Genomic DNA, 26,283 nt, shown 5'->3' with positions numbered 1-26,283 from the left:
GCCGTAGCCGTATGGGATGTAGCCGTAGCCGTATGGGATGTAGCCGTAGCCGTAATGGGATGTAGCCGTAGCCGTATGGGATGTAGCCGTATGGGATGTAGCCGTATGGGGATGGTAGCCGTATGGGATGTAGCCGTAATGGGATGTAGCCGTTGGAATGTAGCCGTATGGGATGTAGCCGTATGGGATGTAGCGCGTATGGGATGTAAGCCGTATGGGATGTAGCCGTAGCCGTATGGGATGTAGCCGGTAGCCGTATGGGTATGTAGCCGTATGGGATGTACCCGTAGCATGTAGCCGTATGGGATGTACCGCCTAGCACGTAGCCGTATGGGATGTAGCCGTAGCAGTAGCCGTATGGGATGGTAGCCGTAGCCGTATGGATGTAGCCGTAGCCGTATGGGATGTAGCCGTAGCCGTATGGGATGTAGCGTAGCAGTATGGGATGTAGCCGTAGCAGTATGGGATGTAGCCGTAGCAGTATGGGATGTAGCCGTAGCAGTATGGGATGTAGCCGTAGCAGTATGGGATGTAGCCGTAGCAGTATGGGATGTAGCCGTAGCAGTATGGGATGTTAGCCGTAGCAGTATGGGATGTAGCCGTAGCAAGTATGGGATGTAGCCGTAGCAGTATGGGATGTAGCCGTAGCAGTATGGGATAGCCGTGCAGTATGGGTAGTGAAGCTTATTCAAATTTGGGAGACGCGGAGCGACAGTCCCAGTTCCCAACACCTCAGAGTTTTCCCCCACACGGCCGACATGCAATTTATACCGGAGCGATTAATGGTCATAGCACACCAAACACAAAATGATAGCACTTCAGGCGACAAGATTCTCCGGGGAATCAAGTAGAAAGGCATCCAACGTGCGGTCAGAATCCGTCAAACTCAAATTCACATGTAAGTGACGCTTGAGTTGTCCTACATCTCCCCTGTATAAATGTACCTTATCCGTAAGGGYTAGGTGGGCAGGTGTCAGAGGCAGTAGGACTCAACAGGCAACTCCCCAAGAAGCTCATCAAGGTCATCTGCACAACACAGACAGACAAATTCAATCAAACAAACACACAGGGTGGAGCTGCTGATTGGTTTACCAAGAWCATACACTKWTATGCATATCCAAGTCCCACCTGCGTCCCAGGACAGGTCCAGTGGTGCAGCAGGCGGGCCCTGTGGAACACTAGAGGAGCCAGCACCAGAGTCTGCAGAGACCTGTGGGGCCCGAACATCCTCTTCATCATCATCATCATCATAGAACAACTCCATCTGAGACACAGGGGCTCCTGGGACACTGGAGGACTGATCAGGTGATTCCAACATTGGCTCCTACATTCAARAGTAGAGMTAGACAAACAAATWCAAAACATCTGTCAAGACACCAAGTTTTACTCATCAATGATTTGTCATTGTTACATCAAACTCCCAACAGCCTAGGATAACYACAAGATATCCTCCAGGCCTTGGTCGTGGTCTCTCACCAGGTGGAGTGGGGGCAGCTGGGTCTGTGTGGAGGACAGAGTCGAGCCGTCAGGAGGGTAGATCCTCAGGAGGTTGTTGGGTGTCACGTTCAGGTAGTGGTTACGGTGGGACGGAGAGAAGACACCCACCTTCATGAAGAGACAACTAATTATGGGTCTACAGCTAACATATTTTTTGCACTATCAACTTTACACACACAATTTGTTTTTGTGAGTAGCTCAAACATTTTGAAGAATCCAACAAATGTTTTGCAAAGAAACACTGGTAAATAGTGAGGTGTGGAAGTCCTACCTGTTTGAGCAGCAGTACCGCCCCTGTCTTGAGCTCCCCTAGTCTGTCCTCTAGGAGGCGCCGGTGCACTGTGCCCTGCATCTCTCCTACAGTCAGTCAGACACACACATATTACTACTGTGCTCTACCAGTGCAGTCAGAGCAAAACAGCATACCCAGCCACTGTGCTTCTGCATCGCTTGCTTTTTAGGGTTTTAGGCTGGGTATCTGTATAGCACTCTGTGACAACTGTGGATGTAAAAATGGCTGTATAAAATACATGTCAAATCAAATCAAATGTATTTATAAAGCCCTTCTTACATCAGCTGATATCTCAAAGTGCTGTACAGAAACCCAGCCTAAAACCGCAAACAGCAAGCAATTCAGGTGTAGAAGCACGGTGATTGATTCATACCACATGGAGCACACTGATTACATTGTTCCTACTAATGACAACAGTGTAGTAATCAGTGCATCCCCCTCCAGGGGTAATCTGTTGACAGGTAGCACCAAGGGCCACACTTCAGGAAGGAAATGCACAGATGACTGAGACTTAATAGTCCGTGGTGATCAGCATGTAGCTAATACCCGTTCATTTGATGCTGATCCATAATGATAGAATCACTAATAAGCACAGCACTAAGGTTAAGTATCTACTTTAATAGATCTGCTCAGGAGTCCTCACGCTGGCTCTCCTGAGGCCATGAGGACCTGCTAGGTTCAAGCAGTACTCAGAGAGAAATAGAGGAACTGCAAGAAAATGAGAGAAAGAGACAGAAYAATGGAGGAAAGAGGGGCCTAGGGACAATGARACAAACCAGATGTCTTCRACTGAATCACATGGTGTGTGAAGCGAYTTCAGGTGAATTCTCAGTGGRGTACACACAAACCGCCAGCCACACACTCACTYCAATGGCTGTGTGACCASTTKTACCTACAAGCACAACCTTYCCACCAGTAGGCCTTACCTGTGGGATCCCTGAACACAGCCTTGGCATCAGCGTGTGTGTGGAGGATGCTCTTTAGTACCACAGCCATGTTGGGGACCTTGTTCTTCGCCAGCTGTTTCAGGGCCGCCTGAGTGAGTGAGTGAGTGAGAGACAGAGAGAGAGGAGACAGGAGAGAGAGAGACAGAGAGAGAGAGACAGAGAGAGAGAGAGACAGGAGAGAGGAGAGAGACAGAGAGAGAGAGAGACAGAGAGAGAGAGAGACAGAGGAGAGAGGGAACAGAGACAGAGAGAGAGAAGAGAGAGAGAAGAGAGAGAGACAGAAGAGAGAGAGACAGAGAGAAGAGACAGAGAGCAGGACAGAGAGAGAGACAGAGAGACGAGAGAGAGAGAGAGCAGGAGAGAGACGAGAGAGAGACAGAGAGAGAGACAGAGAGAGAGACAGAGAGAGAGACAGAGAGAGAGACAGAAGAGAGAGACAGAGAGAGAGAGACAGAGAGAGGAACAGAGAGAGAGACAGAGAGAGAGAGACAGAGAGAGAGAGAAGAAGAGAAGACAGAGGAGAGAGAGAGGACAGAGAGAGAGAGAGACAGAGAGAGAGAGACCTTCGTATTAGAGCACTACAAACAAGTTTCCAACAACTGCCAATCATTAACTTTAATTAATTAAACAGCTCAATTACTCATGCAGAGTTGCCATTAGCAGTGGCACATTAAGACTGTGGAAAAACAACAGAATAACCATTAAGATGATTAATGTGTGATCATGTTTGGGATAATAACTACTAACACGCCAGGTACAGGCCTGTCATTTGTCCTGATTATACTGATAGACCTCCACCACAGAGACAAGGGCCATTAACATAGAGAAAAACACCCCATCAACTTCTATCAGGGAGGCTGCACTGGGTGCAAAAAAACATGCTCATGAAGACAAATTATGCAAACGGTGTTACGCAAGTGTTACATTTTTGCACCAGATGATATGGCATTTAAAGCTTCTAACATTAAATATGTTATGTTAAATTATGCATATTGTTGAAGGGTACATAGCCACGCAGAGCCTGAACACTGTTAGCCTTTCAGTCACCTTTCATGCCATTTAAGCTACTATAGGCTGTGTATATTGGATAACGCTATATGTGCTGGTCACCTTGCGGAGTACCATGGCCACGCTGTAAGAGTGCAGAAAACAGGAGGAGTTCCTTTCGTCCAATCCCATCTCTGCCTTCATCGCTGCCCACGSACCTCCACTGAAATCCTCTTCCTCAGTCTGAGAGCTGGGAACCTGGACAGGTTTTTTACACACACAAACACAGACACATCACATGTTCATAAAGCAACATGATATAATAAATAATGGGCAAAAAACGTTAATTAATATCATGATACATTCTGTAAATGTATAGGCTACACTGTATAGGCAGTACCTGACTGGGCGGTCGAGCCACGGCCCCATGTGCAGGTGTCTGAGGAATGGCCACCACAATGTCATCCAGGCTCTGCCCATGGAGCTGCTTTAAGGAGAGAGAATGGAACCCTGCAGTAGCTAAATATCACAACCAAGCACATTGCTGACTGCTGAGATTAGTTAGACTACAAATAAACAGATAGAGAGGCAGGTCGGGACAGAAGCAGAAAGAGACACACCTGTTGTGGTAGGATTCCTGCAGGCCCAGGGAAGCGGCGGGTATTGGGCCGGATGTGGTCAGAACGGGGTCTCTGGGGGGTCTTGTTGGAGTTGGACACCAGCTGAATCAAGTGGTTAGTGAAGACGGGCGTGTGGAGGGAACGGGGGGTGAGACAGGGGGAAGGCATGGGTCCACCAAACCTACTAGAGGGGGCTGGGGAGATGGGGTCAAAAAGGCTGCGTCCCTGAGTCAGAGGTGTAGCCCAGGGCCTCTGTACCTGGGAAGGAAGCCCTCTGATTGGTCTGGGGGTCACAGGCCTGGGGAAGGGGCTGGAGGCCATGGTGAGGCCAGGAAACACTGGGCTCTGGGGTGGAGCTAGGAGGAAAGTAGCACTAGGATCAGGGTGTGGAGAGGGGAAGGGGCCAGGGAATGAGGACCTGTGGAGTATARTACTAATGGGAAGACCAGACGTTTGGTTAGAGGTACTGAATCCTCTCAGACCCACATTGGGCCCGGTTTGAGCACCACCACAGGCTGTGGGCCGTAGTCTTTTGGCTGGGGWTACAGAGTCATCGCTGMGCTTGGTTAGATCTGCAGCTGGAGCAGTTTCTCYYACCTGAGCCCAAGTGCTCARCTGTGGWTCACTTTCATCTAGGTCTGCCAGGTCAACATCCCAATCATCAAAGTCATCCTGCGGCGAGGGGGCCTCTTGCTGTCCTGTTGTGTTTGACTTCATCTGTTGAGCTGGTGAGGAGCTCTGTTGGGTAACTGTACACGGTCCCCTACTCAGTGTAGGAAGGTGGAGAGGGGGAAGAGGGAATGAGGGCAATGGTTTAGATGTAGAGAGCTGTCTCAAACCCAAAGCAGCAGACTGTCCTACACTGCTRGGTGTTGCATTCTCTGACCCTGGGCCATTCGACAGGCCCCTATGGGCAAGTATGCCTTCTGTGGATGGTTGATGTGAGTTATTCTGGCCATAGGGGGCAGCAGGAGTTGATGCTGCAGTTGAACGGAGGAAACAGGACTGTGCTGCAGAGGACACTGTGCTAGCAGACACTGCTGGAGCGGACCAGTCCATCTCAAGTAGATCCTAACACACACACACACACCACACACACACACACACACACACACACACACACACACACACACACACACCACACACACACACACCACACACACACAATTGTATAACTCATATTCAAAGAAAGCTAGAGGTGTAATATAAATTCATAAATAAATCGTTTCACAACAGTACTCTACATTACTTGTGATGTCAATCTGAGAATTTATACAGAAGGCTATAATCTGTCATAACTATCATATCAGCAGGTGGTAATCARTGACTGTGTAAATCAGTTTGCAGCACCTCATCATCGAAGTCCTCCCCAACGTTAAATAATCCATTCCACTTGCAAGTCTGTCGAATAAGAAAGACATCTTCAAATATAGCATCAACTAAGAAAGTGCTAGATGTAAATTACATTTCGCCAACTAGATGGCTGGCTAACACTGTTAGCTACGTGCCAAGTTAGCTAGAAACTTCTCTCATTTGTTAACTTGTGGCAGCCACCGACCTGAGGACCAGAGCTAGCAAACAAACATGACCTATTCTTACCATAGCAGTCATGCGATCTCGTGTCGAATGTCTTTTCTAACTGTCTATTTACATTGATACATAAGATCAATCGAAAGTGTAGATATAATTTAATTCAGCCATCCAGTACTTGCTACCGTAAAAAAAGTGTAACTTTTCAAGCAAAGCAAGGTGTTGTAAATGTGAGATTGGCACCGCCACGTTCAAGTAGAACGTAATTACGTAATCAATGTTTACGTTGCGTGACGTTCGCGAGATGGGTCGTCACTTGTCGCCACCTGCTGACTATCTCAGTTAATGCAGTTCCCCGAATATCAGATTGCGTTCTATTTATAACAGGCACTAAACTTGTATTGGGGCAACAATATCTTGTGAAAGGACATTTGGACGTGTCTGTAAAACAGGTCATGAAGTAGTCGAAAGAAAATTACATTATCCACAACAGCAAATGTACTATATTTTGTATGGTAACTTACTTGAGTTCACATGAAAAAATTCTGAATTCACAGTGGTTACAAGTTCAAGGTGAGTAGAATTCTATATTCACACAACATTGATACTATGTAAATGCAATCTTCAAAGACAAAATAAATTGTTGTCTCTGTTGTCTCTGTCTTGATTTTCGTTTACTATTGGCCATAACAGTAGGTTTTTAGTCAGTGTCTAAGTCAAATTTGCTGCACTGAGTCATGTTGTGTCCACTGTAAGCAACTCAAATTGGAACTGTTTCAAATGTGTTGCTCAAAGACCTCGGTGGGTTGCTTGAGATTCTGCTCCAGCTTTGGGTGTCATGTCCAGGGACACATTTGCCTTCAGCTCAGCCGCCTTGCATTCTCTGAAAGTGGATCAAGAGCTCCAGGAGTGGGAGGATAAGCGGCAGGCATTGGCTCACAGGAGGGCCATGAGCCGGCCACTTGTGTCCCGGGCCTCCAGACCCCCTCCCAGACAGCAGCGGGGCCTCCAGGAGATCCGGGTCTATGAGGCCCGATGCAGAGACACCACAATCCACAACACATTCATGTGTGGGGACATGAAGGGAGTGCACGCTGTGTTAAAGGACCCCTGCATGGTCAATGCACTGATGGAAACAGTACATGAAGAGATGGTGTGGGCTCCAGAGCTGGGTAGGTGCCAAACGCAGAGAATATAAACTCACTTTTACTGTATGCTTCACTGTTGTCTTTTTGTTAGACCTATCTGTGCCTTTCTTATAGATCTTCCAATCATTCCCCAATCACTGCTCATCGACTCTCTTTATTCTATCCTCTAAACATACCTAAGCCTCTCTGGCTATGAGCATCTGCTAGGTAAATAATGTACATACTCGCTGTCCCTCTGACAGGGATGTGGACCATGAGCTCCAAGATCAAGCAGACATCTGCATTGCGTCTGGCAGCCAGCAAGGGACACTCAGGCTGTGTGGAGGAGCTGCTGTTTCGAGGGGCGGAGGTGGATGCTGACCCTGGTGGTAGCACAGCCCTGCATGATGCCTGTATAGGTGGCCATGACAGCTGTGTCCAGCTGCTGCTAGCCCACGGAGCAGACCCTGACCTGCTGGCAGAAGACGGCAGTGCACCCCTTCACCTCTGCAGCACAGCCCAGACATTTCAGTGAGTGACAGCGCCTTAGCCATACTGACACTATGCCTGGTGATCATTTCTATTATTTATAGATAGAAGAATGTTTCAAAAGTTATATGGCAGGTGGGTCTGTTGATGTGGGTGCTAATGAAAGATAAGATCATYAGGTTGTGTCTCTACTCTCTRCAGGTGTGCTGAGCTGCTGGTGACYGGTGGGGCAGAGGTCAATGTGTTCACCAGTYAAACAAAGCTCATAAGGTTGTGTCTCTACTCTCTTCAGGTGTGCTGAGCTGCTGGTGACGGGTGGGGCAGAGGTCAATGTGTTCACCAGTGAAACAAAGCTAACGCCCCTCCATGTGGTGGCTCGTCGGGGTCTGGAGGAGCATGTGAAGCTCTTTCTGTCCCATGGAGCTGACGTGTCAGCCAGGAACCGTGAGGGGGAGACCCCCCTGAATGCAGCCTGTGCTGGGGCTGAGAGGCCTGCCGAGGCTGGGCGGTACCTCCGCGTGGTTCAGATGCTGCTGGGAGCTGGGGCTGACCCCTGCACTGCAGGCAGGAAACACCACACACCTCTACACAACGCCTGTAGTAACTGCAGCCCACGCATTGCAGAAATTTTGCTACAACATGGAGCCAAAGCAGATGTGCAGAACTGTGCAGGATACACACCCATGGACTGTCTGTTACAGGTGGGGTTAAGGGTGGGCCATATTGGGGGGGGGGGCCAGAGGGAGCTAAGGAGAGTTCTGTGGTCAAAGTGTAAGATCCATTTGGACATAAGGTTATTTAGTTATATTTATAATTTTCATAATCAGTGAGTGGTAGATAAGACAGACTTATTCTCCTTCTCCTGTCTGCAGGTGGTGGAGGACTATCCAGACCAGCATCCTGAGGCTGTAGCACGCTCCCTCCTAAACCACGGGGCCAAGGCCGGTAAAAGCTTGGTATGTCAGGGTGGGCAATTGGAAAAGTGAGTTGGGCCAAGCTGGGTGTAAAAATGCCAGTTGGAGGCTGCATTTGGGCCCATTTAATTATATTTTATTGGGATGAAATGTGCACCAGCAAAAGCTTGATTTTATTTCATTTGGGGGCGCTATGAAAATGTTTTAAAGCTAATTCCCTGCAATTCTACGTAGACAAAATATTTTGGGGGGCATGATAATAATAATAATAACCCACAGATTTCCTCCATATAGATGCTGAAGCTCTGCCTCCTCTCCCCTGCCACTCTGGAGGTAATGCTGAACTGCTATGCTGTTGTCCCTTCCTGTGAGGAATGGATGCAGTCTATCCCTCTTGAGATACATGAGGTTTGTTCTTTCCTCRGTTTTCAGCTCTCTCCTTCACTGCCTGAACCATCTAATGTCCTTKTTCCCTTTCCCTCACCATCTCTCTGTCCCCAGACGCACCAGGGTTTCTTTGACTCTGTGAGGCAGATGACTAGCCAGCCCCGCTCCCTGCAGCACCTGTGCCGCTGTGCTCTGCGCCGCCACTTAGGAAAAGGTATCGACGCAGCTATCAGTAGATTGGACATCCCCAGCTCTCTGATGGAGTATCTACTACTTCGGAATGAAGGGGAGATCCGGTGAATAAAGTGGAACACATGGGACAGAAGCCAAGAGAGAGAATGATTTGCATTTACAATAACTAAAAGAATGGTTGCAATAATTTGTGTTTTCTGTATTAATTTATTAATAAATCAACTTTCTATTTTGCCTATGAAAATGGATACTATTTTTATGAACTAATTTATGTTCTTGTATGAATTGTATTTGTATGGACGATTGGTAGGAATGAAAAGACATCTCAGAATGTATGACTCTCAACTACTTCCCAGGCTGCTTCATCTGCACAGGTGAAAGCAACCACCCACTACAGGTATACTATTGCTTTCATCTGTACTCTATTTTCAGCACATGAAGGAGAGAGAATGCGAGGAGAGGAAGCCACTTTTTAGTATTTTAGATGTATTTGTTTCCTTGCTTGTGCCCGTTTGCGTGCCAGCTACACAAGAGTTGGACGTCCCAAGGATTCCTGAAAACACCAACCGACCTACGTGCTGGTGGCGTAACGTCATCTGTGTTTATGTGGCCCTCTACTCCAGTTTTATTATCGGGGCTGTGGCTAAATTAGCATGGTAGCATGTCGTCAAACATGATTTGACTACATAGCAGGTAAGCGCACCTCTTATATTCAAATGCGCATATAACTGGTGTGTGCATTTAATAAGAACATCTATAGAAAGCATTTTGACAATGTAGTGAAAGTTAGCAAACGAAGGTCGTCCTTGTTGCTATTACTAGCTAGCTAGCTTACCTAATACCTAGCTAGTAACCTACCAATATGTCTTCTAACGTTAGCATAAACATTGAAAAACACTTTTCATCTGTATCTAGCTAGTTCTTCAACGGATGCACAATGTAGTAGTAAACACATTAGTGACATGTTTTAACTGGGTTGACATTAGTTAGATGGTTAGCTACGGTTTGCTAGCTAACTTTTGTGACAATATTGCCCGGCCATCACTTACGAAACTATAGACGGTTGCTTTGAAGTAGCACTTAATCTCTGTACCTGACAGTTGTAATACAGGTCTCTGTCCCTGACAGTTGTAATACAGGTCTCTGTCCCTGACAGTTGTAGTACAGGTCTGTGACTGACAGTTGTAGATACAGGTCTCTGTCGCTTAAGTTGTGTAGTACAGTTATCTGTGCCTGACCAGTTGTAATACAGGTCGTCTGTCCTGACAGGTTGTATACAGATCTCTGTCACTGACAGTTGTAATAACAGATACTCTTCCACTGACAAGTGTGTAAGGATAAAAGATTCAAAAAAACGGAAATACCGGAAGATTCTAGAAAGAAAATTAAATTATAAACAACAGGATAATTATGTTATAATAAAATAAAAAAATAATTAATGAAGAGCGTATTAATATAAAAATTATTACGTGAAATTAAAAATAAATAAACCAACAGTAAAGTAAATATATAAAAATAAGAAATATAAATAAGGAAGGTATTTAATATTTATGAATGAAAATATTAGGATTAAAAAATAAAAGAAAATTGAAAAAATAAAAATGCAGAGATATTAAAAATAAAATAAAGAGAGAAATAGACGATATAAAAGAATAAATAAGTAATAAATAATAATAAAAAGATATCCACGATATAAAATAAAAATTTAAATTACGAATTATAAATTTTAGAAAGAACCACCGTATCGATGTTGATACTACGATAAAAAAAAAGATCGGACAGAACACAATAAGCTAAAACATAAAGAAAAGAGTAATAATTTAATAACAAATAGTCAATCGAAGGATATAACACAGAAAAATTATATGCGGCAGAGCTGATAACTTCGAAGTGATCACATGTAACGGATAGAGGGTGCATACATATATACAAGATATTTGATCCAATTATAAAAAAAATAAACTTAAATAAATTATAAAAAAATATACATAAAACTCGTATTAGATTCTTATTTAGTCAATAAAAAAGATATATACGAACATAAATTTGATATAATATAGGGTAACATAAACGTGAATTGAAAGTTAAATTATAATAAGTGATAATAATATTTAAATAGAAACGCCGAAAAATGAATAAAGGAATGGAAGGACATTAAATGAACGATAATACCCAACATAGAGATATATAATAAAATTAAAAAGTAAAAAAAAAAATTTAAAAAATATCGAATTAATAAAAACATTATAAAAAAACTAAAAAAAAATTAACTAGACTAAGACAAAATAATAATAAAAAAAAAATAAAAAATCAATAAGAAGGAAAATAAAAAAACTATAGTTCAGAATAAAAAGAAATAACAACATCTAATAAAACAGGTCTCTGTCACTGACAGTTGTAATACAGGTCCTCTCGGCTCCTGACAGTTGTAGTACAGCGTCTCTTCCACTTGTAAACACCTCGTACATTGTAAATACCAGTCGTCGTGTCCCTGACAAGTTGTAATACAGGTCTCTGCCGACTTGCTAACCACAAGTCTTCTGCAGCAGATCATGTAATACAGGTCTCTGTCCCTGACAGTGTAGTACAGGTCTGTCCCGACGTTTAATACAGGCTGTCCCTGACATTAAGTACGTGTCTCTGTACAGTCTTGCACGAGTTGTAATACAGGTCTCTGTCCCTGACAGTTGTAGTACAGGTCCCTGTCCATCAGTTGTAACTACAGGTCGCATGTCGCCTGAAGCCTAGTAATACAGAGCTCTGTCCCTGACAGTCCTGTAAATGACAGGGTCCTCTGTCCCTGACAGGTTGTAAATACAGTCTCTGTCCCTGAAGTTTAGTACAGATCTCTGTCCCTGACAGTTGTAATACAGGTCTCTGTCCCTGACAGTTGTAATACAGGATCTCTCCCTTACAGTTGTAAATACAGGTCTCTGTGCCCTGACAGTTGTAATACAGGTCTCTGTACCTGACAGTTGTTAATAAGTCTCTGTCCCTGACAGTTGTAATACAGGTCTTTGTCACTGACAGTTGTATACAGGTCTCTGTCCTGACAGTGTGTAACATGTCTCTGCCTGACAGTTGTAATACAGGTCTGTCCCTGACAGTTGTAATACAGGTCTCTGTCCCTGACAGTTGTAATACAGGTCTCTGTCCTGACATTGTAATACAGGTCTCTGTCACTGACAGTTGTAATACAGGTTCTGTCCCTGACAGTTGTAGTACAGGTCTCTGTCCTGACAGTTGTAATACAGGTCTCGTCCCTGACAGTTGTATACAGTTCTCTGTCCCTGACAGTTGTAATACAGGTCTCTGTCCCTGACAGTTGTAATACAGGTCTCTGTCCTGACAGTTGTAATACAGGTCTCTGTCCTGACAGTTGTAATACGGTCTCTGTCCCTGACAGTTGTAATACAGGTCTCTGTCCCTGACAGTTGTAATACAGGTTCTGCCTGACAGTTGTAGTACAGGTCTCGTCCCCTGACAGTTGTAATACAGGCTCTGTCCCTGACAGTTGTAATACAGGTCTCTGTCCCTGACAGTTGTAGTACAGGTCTCTGTCCCTGACAGTGTAGTAATCATTGGGTCTCTGTCCCTGACAGTTGTAGTACAGGTCTCTGTCCTGACAGTTGTAATACAGGTCTCTGTCCCTGACAGTTGTAATACAGATCTCTGTCCTGACAGTTTGTAATACAGGTCTTCCGACAGTTGTCATCCTGTCCCCTGACAGTTTGTAATACAGGTCTCTGTCCTGACAGTTGTAATACAGTGTCTCTGTCGCCCCTGACAGTTGTAATACAGGTTCTCTGCTCATAGGCTTTCTACTCATATGTATTCTTGCACTATTTTCACTTCTCTTTTGCTTTTCAACAGACACTAAGGACAGAGATGGCGGTGTGTGCACTGACAATGGACGGGATGGGAGACGAGGTGGCTGCAGTAAGCGGTGTGTTACTTCTGGTCTTGGCCCTGGTCCTGGCTTGGCTCTCCACGCAAGTGGCAGATCGGGGAGACCACATACTGAGCACCATACTTACAGTCGGAGCCCACGCCTCTCTAATCGGGCTGGGGGGCCATGACAGTTACAGTGGAGGGCCACCCAGTGCAGACACCCCAGAGCAGCAAACACCTCCACCCTCCCAGGAGAACAAGCCAGAGGAGGGGGAGCCTGGGTCTGAGAGGGAAGATGGTGAGGGAACAGGAGAGGGGGCTGGAGTTGACCTGCTGTTGAATATCCAGGGGAAGAAACCTCAGACATACCAGCCTGATGATGATGAAGATGATGAGGAAGAGGATGACTATGAGGAAGAAGAGAAGGTTCAGAAGCTGAGCTCAGTGGTCTCCTGCACCAGCATTACGGTTCGTTTGAAGTTCCTGAATGACACAGAAGAGGTGGCAGTCCTGAGTCCCCAGGATACAGTGGGTCTACTGAAGAGGTTAGTATGATATGGCAGCTCTCATTATACATTTTCTGTGTTTAACCTTTTTTGATTTATTGAACATGCATGTCTCTCCCATACAGTCTTACAGAGACATTTCTTTCTCCCCTCTAGTAAGTACTTCTCAGGGCGGGAGCGTCAGATCAAGTTGATCTACCAGGGCCAGCTGCTTCAGGATCCCAAACGGACTCTGCTCTCCCTCAACATCTCTCACAACAGTGTGATCCACTGCCACGTGTCCCAGGTGCTGCGGGAGGCCAGCCCAGAGGAGGCAGCTCGCTCTGGGGCTAGTGGGGGAATCAGGGCTGCAGGCCTGGCTCTGAGCACCAGCAGCCTGGTGGTGCCTGTGTTCGTGGTGATGTTAGCCGTGGTCTGGTACTTCCGCATCAACTACCGTCAGTTCTTCACCGCCCCTGCTACCATCTCCCTGGTGGGAGTCACTGTGTTCTTCAGCTTCCTCATCTTTGGAATGCACAGCCGGTGAGCGGGAGAGGAGGCAGGATGGAAGGGCCCTCATCTGGGAAGGAGAATGAGAAGGAATAACAACTGTGTCAGGAGGATGAATGGAGTCAGGGGGCCTCTGCCTCAGACACCATAGAGCTCAACTGGAATCCTAAGAGTGGGTGTGCCTGTGTTTGTGCATGCACCAGCAAATAGCATAATTTGAGATTGATTGTATGTGCAGAGATTCAAGTTATTTGGAATGTGTGTTTGTTAGTATGAAGCAGAGATAATACTGAGCTGTAATTTTGCTTCTCAGAAAAACATTGAGTGGGTCCAGCTCCTGTTGGTCCTTTATAGGGCAGAACCATCAGCATCACACCCAGGACCACAGGCTGCTTGGTCCACTGTGTCAGCAATATCTTCTGGCCAGTTTGGCTTCACATAACCTGTTCTGTGTTAGGTTGTTCTACTTTCTTTCCAGTTCTTTGGGAATGAGCTTTCACCTTAGTTATTGTGGACTGTAACGACTGCCTTATTGCAAGGCAAAACAGTTTGTAAGGATTTTTGTTGCTTGAATTACTCTACACTAATATCTTTTATTTTAAACCATATAAGTTAATGCATGAAAATAAGCAACATGTTTGGTTTAGAAAATACTGTAAATATGTATTTACTGTACATAGAATGAATGTGATGAAACCACATCGGACACAGGATTTCTGTTAGGGAATTTGACACAGACGAGAGGGAAATTTCTTTATCCCTTAAGTTCGATTGTTTTCCTCTGGCTTCAGATTTAAAGACATTCAAACCAATCAGTCCCTGTGTAAAGAGGGAGTATGTCTGATATTGGACAAAATGACAAAACGCAAGAAATCTGAATGACACTTCATTTTACTCAGACAAAGAAACCTCTGTACACATGAGAAACTGAGATATAAAGAAAACCTAGCTGTGCATCACATTAATATACAGTTGACATATTTGCACTTGCACATGCATACACACGTGCATGAAAAAAGTTTTTGTTTTGTGAAGACACTTTCTATTGCGTCATTTGTCCACACTCATATTGTTCAGAGACACACAAATAAACAGTTACGCAGCATTAGAAATACAAGCCGTTCTTTATCCTGTCAGTAAAGAGGGACAAATGAAATGAGCCATACCCAAAATAGGTGTTTTTTCACTTGAAGGTTGATTCTTTTAGGGCACATTAAAGTGATGTCATACTTACTCACTGGCCTAATGTTCTAAATGAAAGCTCAGGGTATATAAGATTCTCCCTAGCAAGTATAGTCTGGTGGGCCTCTCAAACAGGAATGAATAACAATATATATCAAACTTAACTCGTTAGCTAGAGTAAAACTGAAAATGGCAAGAATAACAGTCTGAAATATCCCATGCAACAGCCATGGCACTTCTGTTGCAAGTGGTGGCGGATTTGAATTCCTACAAGCGCAGAGACAGACTTTGAAAGCAAGTCAAGTGATGCAGATTGACCTAGAGTATTATTGAGAAGAAAAGCAGGTTGACTATACTATAGCATTATTCAACAGGAAGCAATGCGAGATCTACAACTTGTATAGAGTGATATTGTGATTTGCAGCAGAAGCAGGTTGTAGAAACTTCAGACTGAGTATGAAACAGTAAAGATAGACAGGGAAGAAGCACTGTTTAGCATTAAGCTGTGTATGGTAGAGAGGTTACCATGTATGTATACAGTATCCAATTAAATCATGATTCTTTTACATAGGTCATCATACCACATGTATCGGTATACAAAAACACACTGGCTCACTCCATGATACATGTCAACATCTGCATTTACAATTTACTGAGTGCAGACATTATGTAAACCAAAAAAGTGAAATATTCTAAATAACACATACTGATTCAACCACAATGGCACATTCAGAGATGCATAGTAATCTGAAAACAAATTAAATCACACACACAGGCCCACAACATGGAAAACAGTCAACTTTACACAACAAACATTCATACACACATGCACCCACACATACACCAATGTGCAATAAAATGCTAGTACGGATAAAGTCACCATCAAATACCCCAATACTGGTGAGACAACAAGATGGCACTGACATCCCCCACCACAATAACAAAGCTGTAGTCGTAAGGTGATGCAATTAGTCCACAAGTCCCCTCCTAAGACAGAGTCAAAAAGAAAGCAGTGTTTTGTTTTCAGGAGAAAACAGATCAGAGTGCAAAAAAGCGGAGTGTGATTGGTCCATGTCTGAATCCTAAATCACTGATTAACAAAAAAACAATTAAAGTGAACAATCAATGACCCATGTTTCTTTATAACTGGAATTGCAAAATATTGTCTTCAACAACAACTAAGAATTGTGTTCAAATGAAGGGGTGCTGTGTCCATTTATGAATAAAGAGAAGTTACAACCCCTGGGCTAATCAGAGCTGATATTAATGTGTGAGTGAGTGGATGTGAGTTAATGGGTTATCATCTGCACCTCTGTTAGGTATGAGACCATGACTTGACAGGCTGGGGAGCTGGATGTCTGGATGAAGCTTGGTTCAGAATTCCATGTCACCCTCCAGTCACCTTCCTGGGTACGGTGGGGGGGGGGAGACTGGGACTACCCTAGTTTAGGTTGTCATAGATACTGGGGGCAGGGGGAACAGGAAGTTTGGGCTTCTTCTTTCTGTTGGATTGGCCTACTAGACTACTCTGGGAGCTACTGCCCCCTCCACTCCCACTGCCGCCCCCTCCTCCTGTGCTGTTTAGGCCAAGAGACGTCTTCTTCTTCTTGGGCTTCTTAGAGTCTGAGTTGTTGGTGCCTGGGAGAGAGATCGAGAGCAGGGCATGAGATGAGACCGACTTTCACTGTAATGAACGTACAGAATGTAGACCTGAATTCGGTTCTCTTACTGGCTTTGGAGGAGGCTGAATCGGAGGGGGAGATGTCTGAGGACCCGTCCCACTGTAGGCGACTCATGAGAACCTGTCCGTCTGAGGCGTCGTAGCAGTCACTCTCCACCATCGTGTCTGCATCGGGCAGAGACGACCTGACAGAGACAACAGCCGKTCAGATCAGACCAGCCACTGAGACAGCAGCAGAACACATGGTGGAGCCATTCAATCTGCCATACAGCACACCTACTGTAGTACGCATCCAGGCCATACAGTTGGCCCCATGAGTGCTCATACAGTAGCTAACTAACATAGTCCACCCTCAATGATAAGGCCTGTCCATCTAACTGGCACAAAACATCCACAATAAATACATAGTCATTCAATACAACTCCTCAAGCAAACACCTGTACATTTAGGGACACCACAGGCACCAATCAAGATCGAATATATCAGTTCTAGGAATAAACCAGTCAGAACCAATGGAGGTCTGAGGGGCGGGGGAGGGGCACACTCACGCGGACGGCCCCAGGAGGAACACCCTGACGGCCCTCCTCTGTTCGTCCGTGTGCTGGGGGCACCGCTGGGACCTGGCAGGGACACAACGTGGCATTACAAACACCTGAGAAACACCTGCCCACAATGCACAGTGGCCCCGCCTACTCAGGGCCACGGCAGAGACAAGAGTGGGAGAGAGACAGAAACAGACACTGCCAGTGACCAATCAGATGATGGGTCAGGTGTCAGCGTTTGGAGGTTAGAGATGAATGTTTGCTCACTGACAGTGTCCAGTTAGTCTCTCACCACGTAAGGCAGGCAGTGTCCAATCAGGGTCTTACATAGTCCAATTGGAAAATATCTGTTGTTTAGTCCAATCAAATATGAATTGTTTCACTAATTTTACACAGTTTGGTATTATACTGAACAAAAATATAAACGCAACATGCAACAACTTCAAAGGTTTTACCGAGTTACAGTTCATAGAAGGAAATCAGGCCCTAATCTATGGATTTCACATAACTGGGCAGGGGCGCAGGCATGGGTGGGCCGACTGTAGGTCCGACTGTAGGGAGCCAGAATGGGTTCCCCCCCCCCCACAAAAGGGCTTTATTACAGACAGAAATACTTTTCATTACCCCCTCCCCCCTCAGATTATCCCGCAGGTGAAGAAGCCGGATGTGGAGGTCCTGGGCTGACGTCGTGGTCACACATGGTCTGCGGTTGTGAGGCCGGTTGGATGTACTGCCAAATTCTCTAAAATGATGTTGGGAGGTAGCTTATTGTAGAGAAATAAACATTACATTCTCTGGCAATTGAACACTCCCTCGAAACTAGAGACATCTGTGGAATTGTGTTGTGTGACTAATCTTTTGTCCCCAGCACAAGGTTCACCTGTGTAATGATCATGCTGTTTAATCAGCTTCTTGATATGCCACACCTGCCAGGTGGATGGATTATCTTGGCAAAGGAGAAATGCCCACCAACAGGGATGTAAACACATTAATACACACAATAAGCTTTTTGTGCGTATGGAACATTTCTAGGATATTTTATTTCAGCTCATGAAAAATGGGACCAACACTTTACATGTTTAATTTATATTTTTGTTCAGTATACATTTAAAAGAAAATTAGCCAATAACTGACCCCAATCATCTAATAAATACTGTATGTTATAAAGGAAATGGAAAATAATTGAGAATCATAGAGTTGCCACTTGTGTACCCCAAAAATCAGTCCCAACTACACATGATCACAACACACCAATGAAACTGATCATGTTAAAGGTCTCACGGAAACAACATCCAGAACAGTAACCATGAGTGTCTGTTGGCAGCCTCCATAATGGAGTTGGGCCACAGGTTTACCACTTGTCCGGAACACACGTCATTCAAGTCACGGAAGACCTTCCTGACTAGCTAGTTTAACAAACACCTCTGAGAAKCTGGTAAGGTCCATAGTAAGGGGCAGGCTGAGGGATGGACACAGGACATACTGACATTGACATCAAACTTCCAGGAAGATGTCTGTCTGGCACAGTACAACCCTGAATGGCTCATGATCATAATCAGCAAATTCAGCAAACTCAAGCTAACATCTAGTGCCAGCGCTTGAGAAACAAAATGTATTAATGAGTTTGTGTGATAAAGGTATGTGTGCGCACTCCGTGTAGCTGATAGGACGTTAGGTGGAAATGACAAGACTATTAGAGGTGCATGTGCTGTGTCTGCGTGCAGAGTAATCCCTACCTGGTGCACATCTTCTTGGTGTGCTCCGAGATCACTCCACATTGCTGCAGACAGGGGGCAGTGTAGTTAGAGAAGCCAGTCATACACACCGCTGATAAATGTCTTGAGATTTTAGATGTGATCCGATATACAGTTAGACTTGTGGATGGATGGTAGAATGGATAAATGAAAATGACTCACTGTTGTCAACAGAGACCTCAGTTCGTCAGGGCCTAAAGTTTCGTAATTGATGCCAGTGTTATAGTTGTACTGCAGTGAMGGAGAGAYAACGATAACAGACATCAACACACTAATAGATATGTAGGTGTGAACCATCAGAAAAATGGATTCTGGTTACCTTGTATGGATCTGCATTGACACTATTACTAAGCTCCCCTGAAAAAGAGAACAGCATATGATCRATCAYTCTACTTGCCACTGACTCCCAAAGACACAGATGATGCACACAACCACCACCAACCATGAAATACAGCAGTGATTACATTTAGTGCAATATCCACAATATTACATGTCACAAACAATTGATTCCTATGTCTGAGAAAAKATACGTAAAATMTACAGTTTATGACGGGATGAAGCAAAGGTCTCTCTAGCTATTGACCAGTGAGGTAAGAGAWCATAATTGATTATTATYTACGTGCTGCAAAAGCAAGCATATTTATGCATAAGCATAAGGCAAAATATATTTMAATGYTTTAATCAATCTGTGATTGAAATTGAGCAGCACTTTAAGGGCCAAAGCCACAAATGACAGGTCGATCAAACTGGTGTGGATTGAGTTCAGGTCATTTATTACATTGGAACATCCTTGACGCTCCATAGAAGATAGCAGCACTGTTTCATATCAGCTCCATTTAAAGAAACATGGACAATCAGGAAATCAAGAATCAATGAAGACATGATACAAAACGACAAAAAATAATAATAATGCAAACAAAAGCATGAATATGTCAAGTAGATAATGGATAGGATAATGCACAAGAGGACTTGTTGAGTCACCTGAGAAACTAAGAGATAAGCAGCTGGTCTGCTTTAGAGACCTGACTGTAGTCTATCATTACCYGGACCAGACTATCATCTGACATGATTTTTTCACTCAAYTGTTGAACTAGTTAAACAATATATAACACAATACAGAAAATAKATTSATATATTACATACAAAGAACTGAAAACTGGAGGCTGAACTGTGATTTATTGCACACAATTGTCAGCTTCCTGTAAGTCATTCTCAGCTCATTAGCTTTGCACCATGATCCATGTCAAATTAAAATCATCAAGCAAACAGGAGACTGTGGAGCACAAAGAGTCGGCCTTTGCCTGATATCTTAATTGCTTATCCTCATCTTCAATGCTGCTTCTGATCCTTTTCATACTGTACTACGTCTGTATTCTGCTAACATTGTGCTTTTGACCTGGATTTAAGCAGCAGACTCCTTCAATGGCCATCTATCGTGAAGAATCCAGAAGGCCACATTAACATTCTCAATAGAGGATTTTGGAGACACCCTGGGTCTCTGCRAAGGTTAATTTCCTTAGGAATGAAAGTTCAAACTCCAGGCACACTTTTCCTGATATACTATCCCCAAAGCGACAGGGTTCTTTCCCAGATTCTTCTCGGGTTGACCTTTGACCCTACATTGAAGTGGGGGAGGGCATTATAGAGCTGGCCTGGCAGTAATCAGCCCCTTCCGATCACTGAGGAAATGCATCATCTCTCAACGGCACGCACGGAGCTTCCTGATCTGCAACAAGGCTTTGGCCCCAGCAATACTGAAACGACCAGAGTGTAAAACATCCCCAACCATTCAATCAACTACTCTAAAACTTTCACGCACACAAACACACACAAAGTAGGGCCATAAATTGGGTGTATTCAGGAGTGGGCTCTATGTTCGACTTCACCTACACACTTCCATTTCAAGGCTACAGAGAGTCTGGACTCTAGAACATTCCCACAACTCCCGACAACCAAAACACCATACACATATAATATTCTGTATATCAGAATGCATTGTATAAGCATAAATGTATGCAATTTAGTATGAATATCAGTGTGAATTTCAGTGAAATAAATGCTGATTGAGAAATTATATTGACAAATTACATTAAAAAAAAAAGGGACAATCTGCAGTTGCTACATCCATTTTAGGATTTATAAATTAATGATATGTACCCATTGATTCTTGAAGAATATAACTTAAACTGTCATACCCCATCAGAACTTGTTGTACTCCAATGTTTGTTAACAAAACACTATACAGCCTCAAAACTATAACTTTGATATCACGATGGTCAGTCCTTGCATCCATAGCTCTTTCTATTCATTTGAGTGGTAAAAAAAATTCTAGCACAATCCCTCAGCTTTTTACAGAATAAGGGGCGGGGACAATGCCTTGTTATTGTTTTAACTACTGATTGCCACTAGGATTAAAAAAGAAAAATGCCATTCTAATCATGTGTTTCAATTGGAAAATATTTACATTCCAGAAGGGAAATGCATTATGCAGTCAGGATTCAGTAAATGTAAATGACACACAGCTTATAGTTTGTCACTTCACCTGCATCTTACATGGGTTCTAAGAGGTAATGTAAACTCACTCACATTTGTACATCACCTTGGTCCTTACAATTGACCTTATTTTAGCGCACCAAAAACGTAATACTTCCAGATCAACTGTAATGTCAATACCATTGTAAAGCACAATTTCTCCCCTTTCCAACAGAATCAATTACATGACCCCCACGCTGCCCGTTTCTGCATAATTCAACAAGGCAATGAGTTCCGTCGGGTCTTTAAAAAAATGGCGGGTGGGGAAGCAAAACTAATGCGTGATAGTGAGAAGGAGATGTTGTTTGGGAAAATTGCTTTTTTTTCACTCGATCTGTCCAATTTATCACCTTATCGCCTCTCAAATGTAAATAAAACACTATAAAGAGTTTATATAATGTGTCATTACATACCTATTTGAAGGTTTGTGTCGAATTTGAATCGGGTTTTTAGGGCGGCGCTAAAGTGATCTTAGAAGTAAACAGCGGCTTTGAGAATGATGATCGCATGCAATGATGACGCAAAAAATTACTAGGTATCCCCCCCTTACCCCCGTCACTGTCAATTTCTTGTTTTTAAAGGATGAAGTGCTACACCTGGTGGAGAGAGATTGTAAGACATAAATAGTTGCTTTATGCGTGCTGTACGTTAGACACGTCACGATGTAACGGAGGGTCTGTTTGTTCTACTTTTCTCCAATACTATAGAGCCATTACCATGTTGATTAACGCTTGAATAGAAACGTAGTTCACACCCCCGATTTTGAAGTCAACACTGTCGCTACAGTCCCATTAGTTTTCTTTGTAGCCTCGTTTGAATGTTGCGGTTGCGCACATTTGTACGGAATGGGGTGAGTTTACGTTATACTCACCATTTTTATGCTTTACAGATTTTGATCTTCTGGGTGAATTTGGATTCTAAGGAAATAATACACAAAAAGAGAAGAACTGTCAATTTAGATTCACACTGATCTAGATTAACATATCACAAACAACTAGCGAAGCATGCAACAGGAAAAGTGAAGCACACACCCCTTGATCCAATTAAATTTGTTAAAAAAATCTAAAATGTTCATCCTTGCCATGCTTGTAAGCAGAAAGTAGGTCTGTGACAATACCAGTATGGCAAAAAAAAAATCAAACACAAAGCAGAGCAAACTATTTGGTCCTTTAAAAAGCTGCCGTTTGTAAAATTTGCACGATAGCTTGTAAAATAAATAAATGTGACTGGATAACAACTTAATGATGTTTGTTTCCAACATTGGGGATGTTTTCCTAAAGAAGTTTCCTTGCCACGATACTAACGAGTAATGCGATACTGGTATCATCCCGGCGCTAGCAGAAAGGACAGAGGGATACCAGAAATCCTTAAGGTTATTTTTTTTAATCTATTGGCCCCGTTGCAATTACATGTGGACAAAAACACAACATACAAAACATGAATAAATATCTCCACAGCAATGAAACTTACCAAAGGTACATGTTGTTTCAAAGAATGTAAAAATACCTTATCTGACTTTCTCTTCTTAGCTGCAGAGGGAAAATAGAGGGGAGTAAGACAAGCATAGATGTGCTTGTTCAGCTACAGTCACAAAAAAACATTCAGACAGGGATTCACACTTGTTAAATTCTCACCTTTTTTTTCTGAGCCATACGACCAGTCATTGTCATTGACGTCATCATTGTCTTCCTGATCACTCTCTGATTTGTTGTTCATGTTGTTACTGCTTGCTATTCTGTAGACCAATATCAAGAAAATMATCAGAATTGCCCATTCACTTGAGGAATGTATTGGTTTYTTTTCTATGTCACATTGTAGTGTAGTGTCCACTGTCCATGTCCAGTGCCCCTTGCTGACCTGCGGTTGGCGATGCGGCTGCTGTTGCGCCCCATGCCCAAGCATTTCTCCAGATGAGGGGCAAAGCGGGACGCAGCAATGCTCCGGTTGCAGTTSGGACACACACARTCCTTGTTTTTCCACTGATTGTACACTTGCCCGAAAATGTCCACTCCTGGTTGGTCAACGATTTCTACGGAGCAAGGCGAGAACATACATGAAAGATAAACTAACAAATTAAAGGCAGAGATGAACCAGATAACCAGACCCAGGAGAAAGCACTTAGGTCCTAACCGAAGTCCTTCATGCTTTCTTGGTCAGTGTCATCCAGGAAGAAGTAGCCCTGTTTGACAGCACGATGCACCTCGAAACACAGGCCCAAACAGGCGTCCTCCACCAGGTCCGAGTAGATGTCCTGAGCCAAGGCCTGTGGAGGGCAGCAAAAAATAKAGCAGAGTCACAAAGGAAAGGAAACTACATGAGCAACTTCCTGTTTTAAAGCAGGACAACTACCACCAAACATGATAGGATGGTGAAAGTGTAGTCCACTACTCACCTCTAGCTTGGTGTTGTCCAGGCCCGACAGAGACATATCCTCCATTTTCATTTGCAAAAGTTTAAGGGCGAATCACTGCCTTCTACATGGCACAGCTATGGGGGACAACAGAGCTGAAAACAGGAAATACACACATTTAGTGATTTAAAATAACTAATTCAAACAATAAAAAATAAGTGATGAGACAAGAGATTATCCATTTATTGGACAAAAGTCCCAGAGTGAGACTGAATCAACACTTACAAAGGAGCACCGACACTCAGTTGAGACCTCTTCTTCGCCAATAGTTGGCAGAGGTGACTGCCTGATATTGTTTTGGTTAGCTGTTGAAACAAATAAACAAATAAATTTCACTGAATTAGTCAATTTGGTGTCGCGGCTACACAATACAAGACAGAACCAGAACAAAAACGAAAGTAAAGCCAGAACAGTTGTATTGTCTAGAGACTAGAGTGAGCATTAAGACAAGGCTAGCTACTACGTGCTAGCTTGCGCTAACCTTCGATATTAGCTAGGATAGAACGCAGTAACAACTGAAAACAAATATTTTCCTAATATCTGCTACCGATAGCAAAAACATAGCTAGCTAACAAATCAGCTCATTGTACATAATCTTACTAATAAGGGTACGTACAATTATTTCAATGATTTCTTTACAGAGAATATCATACTGGTCAGCTCGCACTCACCATCAACGACCAATCTACGATTGAACCGTTAGCCGTTACAGTTTAGCTGGACATTGACAACAGATTATTTTGCTACATTGTATCTAGCTAGGATGATACATGTTGTTGTAGCTATTAGCTAGTCATTAAAATGTGATCCAGCAGAGCAGTCAAAGGGAAATGATAAGAAAATGTAAAAAGAGGCTGCCATTTTCCTTCCTAACAGACCTCACTAAACGATCACCGAGGTTCGCCGTGCCGTATTACTTGGCCTAAAGTAGGGGGAAAATGGCAGAGAAAGGAAATGAACTTCTAATCAACTCAAGTGACTGTACTTAAGTGCATACATTTAATTTATAATTGGATATGCAATAATTAAATAGAAAAAACATCGGATGTCTGGATCCGCCCCCTCTCGCGAGTGGCCATTTATGTTATTGACGGAAAGGGAAGAGGTGAAATAATCACGGTGATCGTTTATCGATTATTTCTCATGAAACAACCAAACCAGATTAGGGTATAGCTAGTTGTACATTTCTGACGAAATTCTAATTTATCCATTTATTTAGGACACTATTGTTTGGTCGGCATTTCGAACATATTATTTGAGGTGGTCCATTATCCATTTTCAGTAGGCAATTGTCTTCAACATCCATCACATAACACCTACAATCATTTGTAAAAAAATAATGAATGCAATATGTATACTTTATTAAAGACCAAGTTTATTTGCCAAATGCTTAAATAGCAGGGACATGACACCCTCCGCTATAGAAAACATCAAAAATGTGTCAAATGATCAGCAGTACAAATCTGTAAAGCCGTTCTCATTTAGTCATTTATACAAAGAAACCAACATGGGGAGAGATAACTAAAACGGACAAATACAATCAAAAACGTTTCCCCTGCAAGCAATGGACTCACGCCTCAGATGGAGCCACTGACAAGACTTGGCCAAATAAATCCAACTACAAATCAAAGTAATTCCACACAATACAAAAAAAGCAATATTTACAAATACCATACAACAGTATGTTGGATTCCCATTGGCAACACCTTTTCCCCAAATCCCTTTTCCCGAATCCAGTATCCCACCCTCCATAACATTTCCCACATTCCCTTCACCAAATCATATATAGCCCACCATGCTGGTGTTATTCAGTCAACAATTATGAGATTTAGAAATGGACTAACTCAGTCCCATTGTTAACCCATTGTACTGTCCTGGAAACAAGTTAAACTTATGACATAACCTGTCCAGTGGGTCGTGTAAAGCATCTGGCCTTGTGCTGGTAACCAACAGGACCACACATGACTCGGCTTCAATCATTTTGAGATAAGGGCATTTTAAAAAATCTACATCAAGGTATTTGTGTGGTAATGGGATGAGATGTGCCTCCTACACCACGCAGGCACATACATCCTTCACAGATTGCAGTCGGTTTCTGTACCCTTCTCCCCTAAGTGCAAACTTGTTCACTGCCCCTCAAGGATTTAAAAGCATGCGACTGATGTAAGAAACATGTTTAGGAACTCCGTCTAGCCCATTCTCTCACCAAGCAAATGTTTTTTAATCCTTGGGGAGTGGAGAAGTAACACATGGAGAAGGGTAGATAATCAAAGCCACAGTCAAACAAGATACAGACAGCACACACCAATGCAGT

General features: G+C 43.5%; 4 protein-coding genes across 13 annotated transcripts; 2 read left to right on the top strand and 2 right to left on the bottom strand.

The window, feature by feature from the left end:
* Window positions 1-436: 436 nt before the first annotated feature.
* Window positions 437-6,124, bottom strand: hrob (homologous recombination factor with OB-fold). 4 transcript variants are annotated; one of them, XM_024136454.2, is made up of 10 exons: window positions 5,943-6,124; window positions 5,694-5,744; window positions 4,344-5,414; window positions 4,124-4,210; window positions 3,847-3,981; window positions 2,716-2,824; window positions 1,769-1,854; window positions 1,477-1,605; window positions 1,129-1,324; window positions 437-1,026 (listed from the first exon to the last, which is right to left on the bottom strand). In XM_024136454.2, the coding sequence occupies exons 1-10, from the start codon at window positions 5,952-5,954 to the stop codon at window positions 974-976; spliced, it is 1,929 nt and encodes a 642-aa protein (XP_023992222.1). In that variant the 5' UTR covers window positions 5,955-6,124; the 3' UTR covers window positions 437-973. The 4 variants fall into 4 exon arrangements, with proteins under 4 accessions (XP_023992222.1, XP_023992223.1, XP_023992224.1 ...); XM_024136455.2 differs by having other exon boundaries at window positions 4,124-4,207; XM_024136456.2 differs by having other exon boundaries at window positions 4,344-5,106.
* Window positions 6,125-6,224: 100 nt separating this feature from the next.
* Window positions 6,225-9,198, top strand: LOC112069160 (ankyrin repeat and SOCS box protein 16). Of its 2 annotated transcripts, none has more exons than XM_024136458.2 (7): window positions 6,225-6,446; window positions 6,669-7,045; window positions 7,264-7,531; window positions 7,782-8,190; window positions 8,362-8,445; window positions 8,698-8,736; window positions 8,905-9,198. In XM_024136458.2, exons 2-7 carry the CDS (start codon window positions 6,712-6,714, stop codon window positions 9,088-9,090), a joined length of 1,320 nt encoding a protein of 439 aa, XP_023992226.1. In that variant the 5' UTR covers window positions 6,225-6,446; window positions 6,669-6,711; the 3' UTR covers window positions 9,091-9,198. The 2 variants fall into 2 exon arrangements, with proteins under 2 accessions (XP_023992226.1, XP_023992225.1); XM_024136457.2 differs by having other exon boundaries at window positions 8,698-8,811; window positions 8,905-9,197.
* A 386-nt stretch (window positions 9,199-9,584) lies between these two features.
* On the top strand, window positions 9,585-14,327 carry LOC112069158 (transmembrane and ubiquitin-like domain-containing protein 1). Its single transcript, XM_024136453.2, has 3 exons — window positions 9,585-9,675; window positions 12,856-13,418; window positions 13,536-14,327. The coding sequence occupies exons 2-3, from the start codon at window positions 12,871-12,873 to the stop codon at window positions 13,903-13,905; spliced, it is 918 nt and encodes a 305-aa protein (XP_023992221.1). The 5' UTR covers window positions 9,585-9,675; window positions 12,856-12,870; the 3' UTR covers window positions 13,906-14,327.
* A 2,064-nt stretch (window positions 14,328-16,391) lies between these two features.
* On the bottom strand, window positions 16,392-25,056 carry LOC112069157 (ataxin-7-like protein 3). Of its 6 annotated transcripts, none has more exons than XM_024136448.2 (14): window positions 24,641-25,056; window positions 24,195-24,274; window positions 23,952-24,064; window positions 23,690-23,822; window positions 23,417-23,588; window positions 23,194-23,294; window positions 23,030-23,088; window positions 22,431-22,476; window positions 19,347-19,384; window positions 19,190-19,258; window positions 19,010-19,053; window positions 17,280-17,351; window positions 16,780-16,916; window positions 16,392-16,688 (listed from the first exon to the last, which is right to left on the bottom strand). In XM_024136448.2, the coding sequence occupies exons 3-14, from the start codon at window positions 24,000-24,002 to the stop codon at window positions 16,492-16,494; spliced, it is 1,119 nt and encodes a 372-aa protein (XP_023992216.1). In that variant the 5' UTR covers window positions 24,003-24,064; window positions 24,195-24,274; window positions 24,641-25,056; the 3' UTR covers window positions 16,392-16,491. The 6 variants fall into 6 exon arrangements, with proteins under 6 accessions (XP_023992216.1, XP_023992217.1, XP_023992218.1 ...); XM_024136449.2 differs by having other exon boundaries at window positions 23,066-23,088; XM_024136450.2 differs by lacking the exon at window positions 17,280-17,351.
* Window positions 25,057-26,283: the final 1,227 nt, after the last annotated feature.

The sequence above is a fragment of the Salvelinus sp. IW2-2015 genome, unplaced genomic scaffold (genome assembly GCF_002910315.2).
Source record: "Salvelinus sp. IW2-2015 unplaced genomic scaffold, ASM291031v2 Un_scaffold922, whole genome shotgun sequence".
In the NCBI taxonomy this organism is placed as follows: domain Eukaryota; kingdom Metazoa; phylum Chordata; class Actinopteri; order Salmoniformes; family Salmonidae; genus Salvelinus; species Salvelinus sp. IW2-2015.
This window is presented reverse-complemented; position numbering and strand designations above follow the sequence as displayed.

What these genes read in the sequence shown, in the direction of transcription:
- LOC112069160 (XM_024136457.2), top strand. Translation starts at nt 6,712, where the DNA reads ATGTCCAGGGACACATTTGCCTTCAGCTCAGCCGCCTTGCATTCTCTG. An exon ending in AGCACAGCCCAGACATTTCA is followed by an intron (nt 7,532 to 7,781) that starts GTGAGTGACAGC and finishes TACTCTCTTCAG; the next exon opens with GTGTGCTGAGCTGCTGGTGA. An exon ending in TCCCTCTTGAGATACATGAG is followed by an intron (nt 8,812 to 8,904) that starts GTTTGTTCTTTC and finishes CTCTGTCCCCAG; the next exon opens with ACGCACCAGGGTTTCTTTGA.
- LOC112069158 (XM_024136453.2), top strand. Translation starts at nt 12,871, where the DNA reads ATGGCGGTGTGTGCACTGACAATGGACGGGATGGGAGACGAGGTGGCT. An exon ending in ACAGTGGGTCTACTGAAGAG is followed by an intron (nt 13,419 to 13,535) that starts GTTAGTATGATA and finishes TCTCCCCTCTAG; the next exon opens with TAAGTACTTCTCAGGGCGGG.